Source organism: Podarcis raffonei, chromosome 5 (genome assembly GCF_027172205.1).
Source record: "Podarcis raffonei isolate rPodRaf1 chromosome 5, rPodRaf1.pri, whole genome shotgun sequence".
In the NCBI taxonomy this organism is placed as follows: Eukaryota; Metazoa; Chordata; class Lepidosauria; order Squamata; family Lacertidae; genus Podarcis; species Podarcis raffonei.
This window is the reverse complement of record NC_070606.1, coordinates 77,500,350-77,518,428: the sequence shown is the minus strand read 5'-3', so window position 1 is coordinate 77,518,428 and position 18,079 is coordinate 77,500,350. Positions and strand designations below refer to the sequence as shown.

At 45.8% G+C, this 18,079-nt stretch overlaps 1 protein-coding gene and 1 non-coding gene across 2 annotated transcripts in view; both read left to right on the top strand.

Annotated features, from left to right (window-relative positions):
* WWTR1 (WW domain containing transcription regulator 1) overlaps positions 1-18,079 on the top strand; it is an 85,599-nt gene that overhangs the window by 60,932 nt on the left and 6,588 nt on the right. Inside the window, exon 3 of the mRNA XM_053390254.1 lies at positions 9,702-9,907. Coding sequence (XP_053246229.1) covers positions 9,702-9,907 — 206 coding nt within the window. The remainder of the gene's footprint in view (positions 1-9,701; positions 9,908-18,079) is intronic.
* Positions 15,193-15,271, top strand: TRNAA-GGC (transfer RNA alanine (anticodon GGC)). The gene has a single exon. It is a non-coding gene; the product is annotated as a tRNA-Ala (tRNA).

Below are 18,079 nucleotides of genomic sequence, written 5' to 3'. Positions count from 1 at the left end.
GCACCGTTGGCTTGCTAGACAGGCTGTAGGCCTCTGCAATTGCTGTTGTGATGTGATTGATGGGCAGCAAGTAGAAAAGCTGGTCTGGTGTTTGAGCTGGATGCAAGGGGTAGAAGTGTCAAAGGGGAAAAGGCCCAATGAGTTGCCGTTGAGTCGAGAACCATGCCACACCAGTTCTCTGGGACAGCTTTCCATATCCAAGGTATTTTATCCTTTGGCTTCCGCCGGCAGTGTTGAACTAATGTATCGGCCACTCTTTCTCTGTCAGCCTTCTTGGCACAGCAGCGTAGAATTTTTGGCCTGGTTCTCATGTGCAAATGACAGCAGAGTGGCTCTTTGAAGTGCAGCCACTTGGAGAGAGCTCTGGTTGGTGAGCTCCCCTTTAAAAAGAAAAGTCAAGTCTTATAGTATCTTCAGGACTAGCGGCATAAGTTTCCATGGACTAGAGCCCACTGTATCAGTTGCATGAAGTGTTCCCCTCTGTTGGCAGATTGCATAAACACACAGTAAGGGTGGTAACCAATGAAGTTGTCCTATTCATGCAAGGACACCTTCTAGCACTATGGTAAGTAAAAGGTAAATGGACCCCTGACCATTAGGTCCAGTCGTGGCCGACTCTGGGGTTGCGGCGCTCATCTCGCTTTATTGGCCGAGGGAGCTGGCGTACAGCTTCCGGGTCAGGTGGCCAGCATGACTAAGCCGCTTCTGGTGAACCAGAGCAGCGCATGGAAACGCCGTTTACCTTCCCACCGGAGCGGTACCTATTTATCTACTTGCACTTTGACGTGCTTTCGAACTGCTAGGTTGGCAGGAGCTGGGACCAAGCAACAGAAGCTCACCCCATCGCGGGGATTCGAACCGCCGACCTTCTGATTGGCAAGTCCTAGGCTCTGTGGTTTAACCCACAGCACCACCCGCATCCCAGCACTATGGTACTTCCCTGCAAAATCTGCTCCAGAGAGTTGGGGGAACTCCCAGAACAGATCTGGGGGCATGTGGAGGAAGAAGAGATAAAGGAGGTTCCATTGAGCAAGCTGAAGTCCTTGCATGAAGGACACAGCTCTGTGGATACAGCCCAAACTGTTTGTGAATGGAGATAGATAGATATACACTAGGGTTGGCATATGTTCCGAGTTTCTCAGACATAGCCGGTATTTGGCTGGGGAAATCTGGACGTATGGCAGCCCATGTAGAAAGTGTAGACGGGTGAATTTCGTTTTTTTTAAAAAAGCTCAAGACCTCATTATTATTATTATTATTTGAGATTTTGTGTCACTTTTTGAAATATGGCAACCCTATATACACATAACCACACACACACAGGTATGTGGGGTAAGTGGAATCAGAAGTCCATGAAATGCAAAGGGCACCCTCTGTGACAGCTCCCTGCAGCAGTGTTTTCAAGCAACTGCGTTATGCTAGCACAAACTGCATTAAAAATGGCTGGCATAATCTTAATGAGAATCGGCGCACATGGAGCTGCTTCACACATAAATGCAATCATGACATAGATCTGCCTTCATGCAGCTGCATTTCAAGTGGCCACCCACACTGCTATTCATGTATGAGGTTTCCCCCCCAGCTAGGATTACGATTTGATGTACTCGATTCTTGGCTGATAAATAAGAACTGAATTTGCAAAAAAAGCATTCTTATGAATGCAGACAAATGGAAATCTCTCCATTACCAGGTTTGCAGCAGCGCAGCAGGAGGAGAAGTGGAGGAAGAAGACTACTCCTGCCATCTCCTCTCTGGGAGGCAGCATGCTCACATTAGGCTATGTGTGTGTGTGTGTACACGCGCACATGTGCAAGATACATGTGCTATATATTTGTGTGTGTGTGTGTGTGCATGTATGATGTGATATATATCTTCCTCTTTTTCTTGGGCGATCGCTCATAGCCAAGTAAGATTGTCTTCCATAAACACGGTTTTAACAATGAGTCCGTAAGTGACTGTGGAGGTCAATTCTGGATCCACCCGTCCTTCCACAGTGGGGACATTGGTTCCTGGGCGGGAGCTGATCACGATGTGGATTTGCCAAGCATGCCTTCCTCTTAGCACATTTCTCCCTTGCGTCCTGAGTGTCTTCAAAGCCCATGACACCTTTGGTAAAGGCTGTTCTCCAGTTGGAGCGCTCGCAGGCCAGTGTTTCCCAGTTGTCGGTGTTTATACTACATTTTTTAAGATTTGCCTTGAGACAGTTTTTAAACCTCTTTTGTTGACCACCAGCATTACGCTTTCCATTTTTAAGTTCGGAATAGAGTAGTTGCTTTGGAAGACGATCATCAGGCATCCGCAGAACATGACCAGTCCAACAAAGTTGGTGTTGAAGAACCATTGCTTCACATAGGCACACATTACAATTGCCTATGCTGTATTTTTCACAGCGGGTGGGAAAAAAGGAGAGGCAAGGAAAACACAAGCCTCTGCTACTGCCCCTCCAAACTGCCTTGAAAGTGCCCACCTCGAGTGGAGGAGATAGGGCAGGCTTTCTCAGGCTTGGCTCCATTAATACTTTCCACCCATTCTGACTTACTTTTTTCTCTTTCTTCAAGTCACCAGGAAATCCTACAGATAAAAGCATAGTGCAAACCTCTGTTAACAACAATGAGTGGGTGAACCACACTTTCCATATCCTGCTGTGATAATATGGGATGTGGCCTTCAGAGGTAGCGATTGTTCAGATCTGAGTACATTAGTCATGTGGAACTTCCAGAAATAAGGAGAATGAACTTACCTTTGCCAAAGCTGGTGTTCGCTACAACAGACCTGAGATTTTGAGAGCGCATGCCCCAGCCTCAGCTCTATCGTAGCTTCACCTGCGCTGTGAAAGCTCTTCCGGTTTCAAGCTGTGTTTGATCACTGCAGATCCTGAAATGAACTGGCAGGTGCCAGATGGGGATTGTGATGAATAATACAGTTTTCAGGTGATGGATGTATAATTACTGAGGCACCTGAATCAACTTCTGCCCCATTTTGTAGAAATGCTTTTCCTTTTCAAAAATGTTTTATTTTTCATTTTCACATTTTACAATATAATCACACATCTGAGTTAGCAGACCCAATTGAAATATCCAGTCATCGATGACCCCCCTTTCTGTGGTTAATTTTGTTACATCTTTCCCCACTGCTTATCCAGTTCATATCTTATCCACTAATCATCCTTTATGTTCTATTTAAGTTATTCTCACTGCACATTTTTATATCAGTCCTGCTAGTGATTTCAGTTGTTTACAGTAATTCTCCAGATAATCAATAAATTTTCCCCATTCTATATTAAAACATCTCTCTTCTTGGTTTCTTAATCTTCTGCATATGCCATTTTTGCATATACCATCAGTTTCTGTTGCCAGTCTTCCTTAGTTGGAACTGTTTCTTTGATCCATAAATAATTTCCTTTGTTCTTTGGGTATCTCCAAACCTATTATTCCTAAGAGAAAAGCTTCTGGGTTTTTTTAAAACAAATGTTATTTTCAACATTTTTTCCAACTTACTATATTTCATTTCCCAGTATGCTTTTGCTACCTTATGAGACCATTGTAGAAATGTGTTTCCTTTCACCCAGTTGATGGAACACCAGGCTTAAAGATTTTGCTTCACAATCAGAGGGTTGCTTTTAGACATACCTACTTTCTCAAATGTGATCCTCCAGATGTAAGCGGTAATATATGTGCGATGTTTAGTGGGTAGAGACAGCCCAAGAGAAAAAGGCCTGAGTTCAAATCCCCACTCAGTTATCTTGGACCTGTCGTCTTTTCTCTTGACCTAACCCCATCTCAGGGTGGAGACACCTTGAGCTAGAACAAATTTGATAAATTTGAACACACCATACTGTAAGCACCAAGCAATTACATGAAGCCTATCCATGTCACAACTGTCACCAGAGACAGGCCAGAACTGGTGTGCAAATGTGTACACAATTAGAAGGTTAAAACAGAGATGGACAGACTTTAGACTTGTGGGAACTTCCTTCTTGATTACTAGAAATTCTGAGATCCACCAACAACGAACCAGGCGAGAAAAGGTCTCCCAGGGGACAGAGCCAATTATCTAACCCACTTCAGTGAGCCATACAAATACAAAATCTATAAATACAGATCTGCACCTGAAAACTCAACACAACACAACTTAAAACACAAATCTTAAAGCCAACAATCAGAGCACTACACAGACCTGGCCAAAAGCTATATGAATACGCATATTTTGCAAGTGAGGGCCATAGAAGCCGACAGGTAAATGATTGGCAGAAGGTCATGACGGATAATCCTCCCCTCCTTTCAATTTTTTGTGTTAAATCATTGGGAGTAGGAAACTTTTTACTGATCTTCTTCAAATCTCCCAGAAATGTACCAGTGGATTCTGCAAAAAAAAATTCCTAAACTTCTACCAGCCCCTGTTGGAAGGAGGAATTGAACATAACACCACTTCTGTGGGGAACAGGTTTTTGGGTGGCACTAATATGGCAAAATAAGGTCTGTAGTAATTTCGGGTAGTAATTTCTAGTGTCTGCCACATTCGGGTTTGGAAGGGAATTCCTGCTTCCCTCTTCCTGCTTGGCTCATTTACTTGAGTCATTTGAAGCTATGTATGCTGCATGTACCTTGATGTAAAGAATCGTGTTTTCTCTTGGAAGGGCTGTGTGCATTCTGTGACTCTGCAGCTGGACCTCAAGCTCTTTGGGGAGACATTTAGCATCCTGAGCACCTTGGTTTTAGAAATACATATTAAAAGCAGGCTGTTGATCCATAAGTCTGAAAAGAGAGGCATGAAAATGCCTGGTGAAAATTTAGAAGCCAGGGTGGGAAATGGACTGAGTGGTGTTTTTTTCTGTGAGTGGGGCTCCAACACCCTCTATGGCTCCACCTTCACCATAGCTAGTGGAAGCAAAATAAGTTGTGCAGTATGAGCAGAATTATCTAGATTTCCAAAAGATGCGCATGCTCCAAAACTTAGCTTTGTTTGGCACGGAATCTAGGTCACCTTGTCTCACAATGCAGACTCTTATATAGGGCTTGCAAAGTCCAATCCAGAGAAAACTTTTAAGAGTGCAAAAATACCATTCATAAAACTGCATGCCAGTGTCTTAGTCTGTACCCACCCTCACACATCCCACAGCTCCACCTGTGCAATGAAGACCACAATCCTAAAAAAACTATGCTTGTTATAAGCCCGATTGAACACCCTGGAAGTTACATCTAAGTAAACATGTGTAGGATTTTGATGTCAGACCACAGTTTGCTATATGCAGGAAGCAGGTGTACTGCAGAAGGGCAATTTCAAGGTGCATACTTGCACTCTGATAGGATCCATCCAGTCCTTGATGTGGCCTGCTAACCACCCGAGAAAGGTGATATGGCCGCAGTCTCTAAAAACCACCTGGTTAACACTGTTTTGCAATTACCGTAATCCAAATGAGTGGCATTGCACCGGCATCGTTTTAACAACCAACCACCGAGGATAGGAAATGGATGGTGTTTGCTGCCCTAGACCTCTCTAGGTATCTCCTCCTAATGGACGGGAGTTTTCTGCATGGTTATTATTCTCCACCCAGAACTCCTGAGAAGAAGGTTCTCTGTGCACGTAGGACAGTGCAGTGTGTTTTTATTTAATACTTTACAGATTTTTGGACCATGGCATGCTCCAAACTGAAAAGCAGTATTTTTTGCTGACCTTGTTGGAAGGCTAATGCTGTTTCTGGGAAGTAAACGAAACAGGCAGTTCTTTGTTGGCAAGAGCAGAGAGAGAGAGAGAGAGAGAGAGAGACTCCCCCCCCCCTTCACAATGTCGTGACTAAGTCAAAAGTGTAATGTGGCTGGGTTTTGCTTCTGCAGACATGTGTTTTTCATCAGACAGCTCTGCATGACACTTGACGCTGGCCAGTTCGTAATGAACTATTCTGGGGGTGGGGTGGAGTACCTTTTCTATGGGGGCTAACCCACAACTGTACTTAGACTCTGCCGAGGCCAAAAGAATAAAAACTGCGCCAGCCAGTTTAACAAATGCGTCATTGACGTTTTACACCTGTGCTGGTGGGTGTCTCCTCCGCCTGTAGCCTCCGCTTTGCGTATATCCAGCAAATAAATCGCCCCTTTCCGCTGCCAAAGGACCATTCTTGCTAATAGTTGTTAACCCTGCTCTGTGGTAAATTTGTACATGAAACTTACGAAGAATATAGCAAGGGCCTGTGTGAGGCCTAGTTGGAAAGTAAGCGTAGCTGAGTTTCCCAGTGGACTGAAGAAAAATCATCTTGCTTCAGTTTACAATACAAAACGAAAACACATATGCTCACAAATCACACGTTAATCCTGGGACTTAGAGAGGTCAAGGTTGTCTCGTGTGACGGTGGTTGTGGCCTTGTGATCTCATTTGCGTGCCCTTACTGATGGCGCTGAATGCCTTTGGATGCTCAGGTTCATCTTACTTTTCCTTCCTCCGCTCCTCCATTGTGCAAGTAGGGTTTGAATCCTAAAGCTGGATTTTTTGCAATGAGGAAGGTGATGAGAAAACACACTGGAAAGGCTCTGTACATTGTGCAACCCTCCCTGCGAATCAATGGGAACGATTGCCTGATAAATAGCCAACGTTGTCTGACTTCCCCACAAGCTTTGTGTAAGCAAGTCAGAACGAATGCTAAATAAATAGCTTATCTGGAAGTGGCCCAAGTGAGGTCGCTTTCCAGCTGGTGCCAAATGAGATCACTTCCCTGTTTCTTTTCCTTGCTCATGAGTCAGGGGGCCAGGAAGGTCAGAGGCAGTTAATGCTTCTGAAAACCAGTTGCTGGAAGTCACAGGAAGGAAAGTGCTCTTGTGCTTGGGTCCTGATTGCTGGTTTCCAACTGGCACCTGGTTAGCCACTGTGAGAACAGGATGCTGGACAAGATGGGCCACTGTGACTGGCCTGATCCTGCAGGATCTCCTGACGTTCTTAAAATACACTTGAAACTCATGGGGCTTTTGAGCCCCTGTAAGTCTCAAGTTGGGTTTAAAGCCATCTGTGCTGCTTCATAGCCAGCAAGAAACAAGGGCAAAAATGTGGGCAGATTTGCTGAATGCACCAGACTTAGAAAAGGCAGCCTTCTTCCCGCATTATGAATGGTGGGTCCTGCCCTGAGGACGATTTCCACCTCGTAGCCTGCAGAAAGGCCAGGGGAGGACATTGGTAGCCAGCCAGCCAGAGAGATGCCCTCCATCATCTATTAACAATTTGCCGTGCCGGCTGTGGCTCATGGGAGTTGTAGTTTGACATCTGGAGAGCACCATGTTGGATATCCCTGCAGTACACATATGGTGTCACACAGAGTGTATCTGGGCCATTTCATAATAAGGCACACATCTGTGGGTTGTGTGGAAATGTGGCCCTTTTTTAAAAAAGAAGAAGGCTGTTCTCGCTGTATGAAGGCCTCAACTGCTCTCTGCTCCTTCCAGGTGGAATGATTATCAGAGGGAACACTCTGCTGTTCATTATTAGCAGCACTGCTTCAGCCAATTGCTCCTGGGGCAATGTCTGAGCTGCTGCAAAAATAGGATACCCAGTGGTAAGGTAACTCATGAATGGTTGCTTTCGAGGGGTAATATTTGCATCTCATTTGTCCTCCGAAGGTGATCACGGTGGCTCATATCAGATGATCTATCCGGGTTGCAGCTTAGCTTAAGAAACTGAATTGCACTGGGTAACTTCAGACCACTCTTGCGTACCACACTTCTGTTACTGAAACCAGCCAGATATCCCACACTTTAAGCTAAATTTTAAAACCATGCCAAATCTTTCACAGTAGGCACGTAGAGAGGGATCTGCAGCTATTATAACTGATGTCTCTGATGGCTCTGGAAATTGACCAGTCTAAACTTACCTTTTAACACGAGTGGGTGGGGAATAGTAGGATACCTAAGGAATTGCTGACATTACTGAAAAGGAATCGGTATGGCATACCAGCAGTTTGTCAAACGCACCATTCTGCTATTCATGCAGTTTGCATGTTGTAATCGCAGATGGGCAGATTTTCACCGACTGCAACCCAAAGTAAACCTTGTAGAGGCTATTTGGAAGGGAAGGCGCTCTTTGTTCAGATGGTATAGACAAGTTTCTCGGGGGAAAGTTGGCAAGAGTCAGCCACAGAGCTTGTGTTGATTTTCCTTTCTTTTGCTTTGCTTCCTTTTCTTCCTTTGTTATTTATGAAAGCCCTATAGATTCCGAGTCACTTCCTCACTCCGGGTTCATTATTGTTTTACCCACTTTGATATGTCAACTGTAAGAGAGATTAAACAGAAGCATTGAAAAGTTGTCTAGCTTTCTCCAAAACACTTAGTTTACCTGCCGCCTGCTGGTATGGGTGCCTATGTTTCCATTATCTGCTTTTTCTCCTTGAACCTCCTAACTCTTGCAATCTGTCCTCTGTTCTTTCTGCCTGTTCTGCTTACCGCTACCACCCACCAAGCAAGCCCATCAGCCAGGTGTCTACAAACTCAGTTGCCTGGATTGCTCAGTTGGCTAGAGCGTGGTGCTGATAACACCAAGGTTGCAAGTTCGGTCCCTGTATGGGACAGCTGCATATTCCTGCATTGCAGGCGATTGGACTTAGATGGTCCTCAAGATCTCTTCCAACTCTGAAATTACATGATTGCATTTTGCTGAAGGCACACACCCCTACCTACAAGACTGTTGTTCTTATGTTGTGGTTGGATCTATGAGGCAGCTGAGCATGAAAGGGGAGCATGGAGGACCTCAGAAAGAGGGGCATTCCTGAGCTCTGAGAGCAAAATATGTTCAGTTATTATTATTATTATTATTGTTATTATTATTATTAAACTATTAAATTAGGAATTCTTGGACATTGTGGATTTTTGACTTGGATATTGTTCGTCAGATTTAATTAACCACTTTGGGGGACTTTCAGTTAAAAGACTGAGTCACTTAAGTTTGTGATGATTGTAACACCCCACTGAAAACTTGTCAATGACTTTTAATACGGCTTTCACAAAGCATTGGCTTTCAATGTGGTTTGAAGTCGCAGTTCAGTTATGAATCCGAATAGATAGCTTGAGGCAAATCCACTGGCACTGATCCACCAAGTTAAACCATGAAACTCGCTCCCACAGGAGGCAGCGATGGTCTCAGCAACTTGGAGAGCTTTAAAGGACAAATTCATGGAGCATAAGGCTATCAATAGCTCCTTGCCACAATGGTTATGCTCAGCCTCCACTGTCAGATACGGTGATGCTTCCGAACATCAGTTTCTGGAAACCACAGGAGGAGAACTGTGCTCTTGAGGTCGGGTTCTGCTCGCCATCCCACTGGGATCAGGGTGAGAACAGGATGCTGGGCTAGATGGGCTATTGGCCTGATCCAGGAGACCATTCTTCTGTTCCTATGTTCAGAACAATGCATGGGGAAGTGTCACTCATACAGTAGTAAGGACCTGTCAGTGTCGTTCCAAAGCTGCAGATTTTAAAACAGCTCATTGCTTTCCAGCGTGTTTCTGGGCCAAATTCAAAGTGTTAACACTGGTGTTTAAAAGCCTAGATTAGAAGGGAGGTATATGCTGAGGACATACCTCTTTGCCTTGGCCTGTAATTTATTTTGGACGGTTTTTAAAGCTGTAATTAATATTCTGTTGAAGGGCAGGTGCTAATAATAATAATAATAATAATAATAATAATAATAGTATACGAATAATTTTCTAAACTGTGTTTTCTCCTTAGTAATGAATCACCAGCACCAGCCGCAAATGACACCCAGTACAACTATATCCCAGCAGAACCACCCTACCCCAAACCCTCAAGCCGCCTTATTGAACATGCCGAATGCCTTGACTTCCCAGCAGCAGCAGCAACAGAAGCTGAGGCTTCAGAGGATCCAGATGGAACGAGAGAGGATTCGCATGCGCCAGGAGGAACTCATGCGTCAGGTATTGCTATGTTTTTAGGCACACCCTGTTAGTGCTGTTGGCTCTTTGGAAGATTAAAGAGGTCTGAATTCTGCAGAGTTGGGTGAACACTTGCGTTCATGGAGTGTCCTGGCTTGGGTGTTCACTCCCTCACACAGTGAGGGAGCATGCAGACTTGTTCCTAGCTTCTCCAAATGGCGTATGAACAGACTCACAGGAAGGGAGGGGGCAGGATGTATATGGGGCACTAATATTCCCATGTGCTTTGCACCTATTGGTGGCTAGTGCCCACATGACCATCATATGGACAGCCTCCCTGTGACAAAGGCTACAAATACTCCCAAGGGCTAGTTCTTAAGTCTGTTTCAGCAGTTTGCGGCCAGCTGTGAAACTGATGTCATTTTACATTTACAGATACCTTAGACTTAATGTCGTTAGCAATTATACACTGCCTGGAGACTTTCTTCATCATGTACGTGTTGCACAATTTTGGACTTCACTTATGATATAAGATTTTGCTTTTATAATGCCTCACTGGTGCTTCCTTTACAAGGCTTTAAGGAATTATTATTATTATTATTATTATTATTATTATTATTATTATTAACTAAACTTGTATATAGCCCTATACCCACAGGTCTCAGGGTGGTTCACAAGATAAAATCACAACATAAAAACACAAAATACACAATCAAAGGAAGAAAGCATTCTGAACCATTGCAAAGAATGCTTTTCACAAACTGGGGAGTATCTCCCTTTAGAAGATACTGTGTTTTGCCCCAAATATTAATCAGTTTCCCTAGATAACACAATTCACCACTTACTCCAAGGAGCAATGTGGGTAGGAATTAAATATAGTCCAGTTTTATGAAGGCAATTTCGGCACTGGGTGAAAGTTTTCTGCGTATGTTTTTCAGTGCTTTATTTTCCTGCAGTTGTGCAGGCCCATTTCTAAGAATGAATGGATGCCAACTGTAAATACACAGTATTAGATAAGCTTGGCAGTTTCAAAGATTTTAGCTTCGCTTACTAAATACAAGCAAAATAATAAACATAAGAATTTAGATCGCTCTCTAGGGCAAGGGTGAAGAACTACAGCTTCCAACAACCTGATAGCATGTCCAGTGCCTAACGATGATTGCAGTTGCAGTTCAGTAACATCTGGAGGGCCAAGCCAAATTATCCTAATTTGTATAGGCAAAACATTCTGGAAAATTTTTCCAATTCATTTTTTTAAAAATTGAAAACCCACATTGCTCCCTACCCTAACGGCATACACAATTAAGCGAAGTTGCAAACACATCACACCAATTTCCCATGGTGATCTGTCTACACTTTTTAAAAAACCCAGCTTAGGTTGCTATTCTGTGCTCATTTTCTTAAGAGCTCATCCTAATGAACTTGACAGGGTTTATTTCCGGGTAAATATGCATAGGACTGGGATGCAAAAGATCTAGAATGGGGGTGGGACTGGAATTCTCCTGCCTACAGTGTCCTTTTGCCTTTGGGATTTCTGCCTTAACCCCCTTTGGCTATTCCAGGGTAACATTTGTTTATACTGTATTTAGTAAGGCGGTATCGAATTTCTTGGCAGCAAACAGAGGTATGGTTTCTATTTGTGCAGCGACACCAGTTGGCATGTCGCTTCTGGCGGGTTATTAACGCTCCGTCAGATGTACCAAGGATGCCACTGACCCTATCAGGACATATCAAAGCATGGGCTGCAAAATCCCCTCCCCCCTCCCCCGCACAGCCCCATCTTTTTTGCTTTTAAAATAACTAGCCCAAGATATATGAAGCTGTTTATGTCAAATCTCCCTCATCGGAAAGCTGTGTCCATTCAAAGGCCAATAATAGTAAAATGAAATATAAAAATGGATTCCGTTTTATCTTCATTGACATGAATGCAAGCTGGCGGCGTTAGGTTCTTCTGTAGGCAGTTATCCCAGTGGGGCGGCTTTCTCAGTCTTTTTGTTGTTGTTGAGAAGTTAACTGCCCCTGAATAGTTTACACTGAACCTCTCTTACATTTTGATATAAATGTCTTCTTTGTTTATGAAATGATGCACAAGATGGCAAAAAGGGTGCAGAGCATAGTCTCTGACCGGGTACCCTTCATATCAGTGTTTGAAATTCTCCAGGCGCATTTTGTACCTGGCATCCGGCCACTTGCGACCAAGTGAAGATGCCTGTGTACCAGGATGGCGCCAGATGTCTCCACCATCTGGAGGTGCATGCCTGGGAATCCTTGGGTCTTGACTGTTTTCACATGCTAGCAACGCATCCTGTAGAAGTCTATCGGTTATATTTTATCTGCACAATCAAAATGAATTTCAGGAACCAAAAAGTCGTACCTTGGAAGTTGAACGGAATCTGTTCCAGGAGTCCGTTTGACTTCCAAAATGTTCGGGAACCAAGGCACGGCTTCCAACTGGAAGCCGCAAAAGTTGCAACGGACATTGGGTTCCAAAGAACATTCACAAACCGGAACAATCACTTCCGAGTTTGCGGCGTTTGGGAGCTGAAACACTCGTCTTGCAAGGTGTTCGAGTTCCGAGGTACGACTGTATTGAAAAATACAACTTTGGAGCCATCTGGCCCCAAAATGGCAAGCTTTGGTTGCTGTAACCATGGTTTATGGAGCATACGGCTTGCCCCAGAGAACACTGGGAACTGTTGTTTATGCCTCCCAGAGCCACAGTTTCCAGTGCACTGAACAAGCTACAATACCCAGGATGCTTTGGGGGAAGCTGTGTGCTTTAAATGCATGGCACGGATGTGACTTCAGAAGGCTTAGATTATTGGCTCGGCAAGACTGCTTCCAGTAAGCCAGCATTGTGTTTCTTTCTTACTCCCTGGTCTGTGCCGCGTTCAGTCGCTTGTTGGATGGAGGCCCTGCTTTTGCACCGTGAAAAATCCTTAGCCGAGCCGTGCAAGGCAAGTCACTTGGTCTTGGGAGGGCGGAGCTGTTCAAACCTTATGAGCTCTGCCGTGTCGCAGTTATGCGTGCTAATTTTAATGAGGAGCAGATTTTTTTTTGCCCCCGCCAGCAGCTTTAAAAAAAGAAATTGTGGTGCAATCCTTGGCCCGCAGCCTTTAATCAGAAGGAACTTTTATGAACTTCCTGTCTGCAGTCTGGGCGGTACTGATGGTCGACTCAAGGTAGCAGACCCCACCCCGCTGCCTGAATCCTTTACTGTTGCCTTTTCTTTTCATAGAATCGTAGAATTATGCAACCCATTTAAGGGGAGGGGAAATGATGTGTGTTGGGGGGCAGGCGGGCTGGCTGCTAGGCGACTGAAAGGGGGGGAGAAAGGTTTGGGTGAAAGGGAGTGGAATTATTTCTCCTCCAGTACCGAGTCCCCAACTTGACAGCAGCTGCTGTTGCCTGGCTATTTTACAGCAGGCTTGCTCTGCAGAAATTTCCAACTCGGCAGCTGCCCTGCCTGGAGAGATACGCCCAGCAGCTCTCCGGAGCTGATGGGGTTTCTCCTTCCCCATATCCCGCTTCAGTTTTAGAAGGTTGGGACGATGTTTGATCACTAATCACTTAATTGTTAAACTATGGGATTTGTTTCCATCGAAGAGCAGTGACAGCCCCCAACTTGGATGGCATTAAAAGAGGATCGCACAAATTCACAGAGGAGAAGGGATGTCTGCTAGCCACAGTGGCTATGGTCTACCTCCCCTGTCGGAAGTAACAAGTTGGTAGGGCACTGCTGTGCTCAGGTCTTGTTTGCAGGGTTGCCATAGGCATTTGGTTGGCCACTGTGAGAACAGGATGTTGGGACTAGGTGGCCCGCTGACCTGACCTCTTGGGCTTTTCTTATGTGTTCAAGTAGCGTTTCCCAAACTTGGGTCTCCGGCTGTTTTTTTGGACTACAATTCCCATCACCCGTGACCACTAGTCCTGCTAGCTAAGGGTGATGGGAGTTGTAGTCCAAAAACAAGTTTGGGAAACCCTGTCAGCTAAAGAGGTTTGGTGAGCTGAGAGAGCTGCCTCAGTTTTGTCAGTTAGCATGTGATTCATATTTCATGTGCACAGTTGTAACTTAATTTGATTTCTGTGCTCCCCCCCCCCATCTGTTTCGGAAATGAACAGTGTCATCCCATGAATGTCTACCCTGAATTTTAAGACTTGTTCCATGGGGTTTACTCCCAAGTAAGTGCATTGAGGACAGCAGCCAATATGATCTAAAATGGGCAAACGGGCTTCAAACAGTTTCCTTGATGAAGCTCGCAATGGGAAGACCGTCTGCTTCCTTTGCATGCCAAAGATCTCAGGTGTGATTCCCAGAATGCCCCCTGCTGGAGAGTCCCTGCCAACCAGTGTGGACAATACTGAGCTCGACGGACCAATGGTCTGGCTCAGTATAAGGCAGCTTCCTATGTTCCTAGATCGTCATCTCACCATGCAGTCCTAAGCCTGGAGTAAATCAGAAGGATGGCTTAACCACTTAGCCAAAACCCATCAGGATTTCTAATATTAAATGACTTTCCCCCTCCCATTAGGAGCAATGGGAGGGAAATCTGAGGGAGACATTCAGATCAGCTCCTCAGCTGGTGTAATTTTCGCCCCAGTTCAGTGGTGGTAATGGTGGGGTGTTGCTGGACCATAAATATTTTGCATCCTTTGGCTCCAATCAGTTTCCCAATACTACCCTGACAATCCACACCACCACCACTTTCATCTGTACAGCTATCGCAGCTCCAATGTCGGCTGGGTCAGAGCATCAAATATTTTAGTAGTAGCAGGCAAGGGGGAATCTGGTATCCAGTCTCTCTTTCTCTGGCATCAAAGATCTGGTTTATCTTAGGGCTCCCGAGACCCTGTCCAGGGACTGTAGGATTGCAGCATAAGAATGGTTTGCATTTAAAGCACATACACTCCCAAAAAAGAATCCTGGGGACTGTAGTTTACTTCCTAACAGAGCAGCAGTTCCCAGCACCCCATGCAAACTACACCTCCCAGGATTCTTTGGGGTAAGCCATTTGCTATAAATGTGCGCTGAATGAGTTTCAAATGTATGGTTTGGGTGTGACTTAGAGTGCTGTACTACAGAACAGGGGAATTTGAGGAATACAAACGCCGGGGTGGGTTAGGGATGTTTTTTGTTGTTGCCCTCCATCAGAGGACTGGGTGAGACGGAAGTACAGTGAGGAGCAGCATGAAACCAGACCCTTCCCGCATTCTCAAAGGGGCAATTCAGCGGCTGGCGCATCTGCAGCTATTTCTGCAGGGAAAGGTTCCAGGAAATGTGGCTGGAGATTTCCAGAATCATTTTGCACGGAGTAGATTATGCCAGGGAAGGGCTGTATGTAGCTCAGGGGTAGAGCATCTTGTCTGGCAAGCAGAAGGTCCCAGGTTCAATCCCTGGCATCTTCAGACAGTGCTGGGAGAGAATTGTGCCTGAAAACCTGGAGAACTGCTGCCAGTCAGTGTAGTAAAGGTAAAGGGACCCCTGACCATTAGGTCCAGTCGCGGACCACTCTGGGATTGTGGCGCTCATCTCGCTTTACTGGCTGAGGGAGCCGGCGTACAGCTTCCAGGTCATGTGGCCAGCATGACTAAGCCACTTCTGGCAAACCAGAGCAGCACATGGAAACATCATTTACCTTCCTGCCAGAGCGGTACCTATTTATTTACTTGCACTTTGACGTGCTTTTGAACTGCTAGGTTGGCAGGAGCAGGGACCGAGCAATGGGAGCTCACCCCTGTCACGGGGATTTGAACCGCCGACCTTCTGATTGGCAAGTCCTAGGCTCTGTGGTTTAACCCACAGCGCCACCCGTGTCCCTGCCAGTCAGTGTAGACAATACTAAACTAGATAGCCCAATGGTCTAACTCAGTATAAGGCACCTGTTCCTTCTCTCTCTCTCTCTCTCTCTCTCTCTCTCTCTCTCTCTGTGTGTGTGTGTGTGTGTAGAGACAGTGAACACTTGAGCATGCTGCAGCCCCTTTGAAGCGTTTACAATGTTTTGGCAGCCTCTACAGAAACTGCCGAAAGAGCAGGTCTCCGGCTGCTGCTGCTGCAATGGGGGGCATTTGAATGCTGCAGCAACATCACACAGCTGCCTTGATCTCCCCTTTCTGTGTTTTTTTTCCTGACTCCTCTCCCCTTTGCTTTCTGGAAGATGGTTGTACTCACAGCACCACCACCAAAGAGAACAGACTGCAACGGCTGCCAAAGGTCATTTTTTTTAAGAAAAGAAAAGAAAGAAAAGAAGGTGTCAATGATTGAGCATGTCATGATTGGCCTGCAGGAGGGACTCCTTTTGCCAGATGACTTGCTGCTCTCCCAGAAGTGTCATGTCTGGTTCTGTGTGCTCACAGACCTGTCATCCGCTTGGCACTGCCGTAGCAGACCCGAAACACCCCTCATTAAAGTCTTCTTTTGCTGCAAAGCAGGGGTGAAGAAGGCTTTTTACCTGAGGGACGCATTCCCTTCCAGAATAGGAGGTGGGACACATTCCTGCGGTGCAAAAGAGGGTAGAGGAATGAATTTGAGTTCTACCTTCTGTACAGTAGGCTAGTTTCTTCTCTCTCTCTCTCAATCTCTCTCTCTCCTGAATCAGACTTCAGGCGTACAGTCCACACAGGCAGAGAAACACTCTTGAGGTTTTCCCATACGTTCTGTAAACTCTGATGTTGACTAGCCCTACCACGAGGCAGAGTGAGGCCTTGCATTTAAAGCAGCGTCATACTACCACAACTTCCCCCAAAGAATCCTGGGGTCTCCTAACAACACTCTGCACCCTTAACAAAAGCCACTCTGTGAGTGGGAATTTCGAAGCCTGGTCACTTGAATCCTAGTCTAACACTCGATAACTCACCCTTCCCAACAAGATGCTTTGGACTACAACTCCCACAATCCCTTGCTGTTGGTTGCGTTTGCTCAGGCTGATGGGAGCTGTAGTCCAGCAACCTCTGGAATGACAAAAGTTGCCCTGTGGCCAGAGTTCTTCGACCTTGGCTCCCCAGATGTTGCTGGACTCAGACCCCCACCAGCACCAGCCTGCATAGCCAGAGGATGATGAAAGGTAGTCCAACAACATCTGGAGGCAGAAGATCGAGGGATGCTACTCTAGGCAAGGCTTTCGGCCTAGTTCAAGAGTGCCACAAAGCTTCCACTGCTTGTATTACAGAAGGTACCTGAGCTTTATAGCCACGGGGGTGGGCAACCTGTGGCCCATGACCTAATTCCATGCGAGAGGTTGAGGGGGGGGGAAAGGTTAGCAGAGAGGGGGGGTGCCCTGCCCTGTTTTCTCCTCTGGCCCAACCCATCTCTGGCATGTGCCCACCCCCTGAAACATCACTGCCTGAGAGAATGCGGCCACTGGCAGGGAAAAAGGTTTCCCACCCTTACTTTAAATGGGGAGCACGTAATAAGGAAGTCTGCCAGCTGAAATTTAGGTGGCAGCCTTTGAACATCATTGTGTGAAGCAGCCCCAGGCAAGCAGACTAGCCTTGCCAGCGATGCAAGCGAGTAACCCAGCCCTACACCACATTCCGCGTGTTCAGTTGCAAATTATTTGTGTGTTCTCCAATTTTGCAAATCTGCGCAACGGAGGCAACAGCCTTGCTCCTAGATCCTAGGCCACAGCTTCCCCAAGAGCTCCTGAGAAGAGCAAAGGAAGGGAAAGTCAATGTGTGGGTTGGGGTTGGGGGTGGGGAGAGGCATTGGCTGGCTTCAGTTTTCCCCCGTATCGTGATTTTTGCCATTCCTTCTCTTGTGATTTGCTGCCCACTGCAAGGAGGCAGGGGAGAACTGAGCTGGTAGAGGGGCTGCAGGAACTGAGAGAAGCATTGGCTGGCTTCACAGTTTTTCCCACATTGCGATTTTTGCATAGCGCGCACACACACACACACACACACACACACACACACACACACATACATCATGATTCGCAATATATCACCAGGTCAAAAAATATGAAACCGATATCATGATATATCACCCAGCCCCCTTCAATTAAAGCACAAGCACTTATTGACATACATTAAGTGATTTTGGTGAAAGCATGAAAACGACAGGTTTCTCTGAAGTCTCAAAGGCACAGTTTGAATTTAGCAATCCGAGAGGAGGCTGCCAGATGTACCGTGTCAGCATCCCAAACTAGGTTTGGTTCCCATTTGCATTCCGAAAGCAGCGTCGTTAGATTTCCAGGGTGAGAAGTAATTAAATCTGCTCGG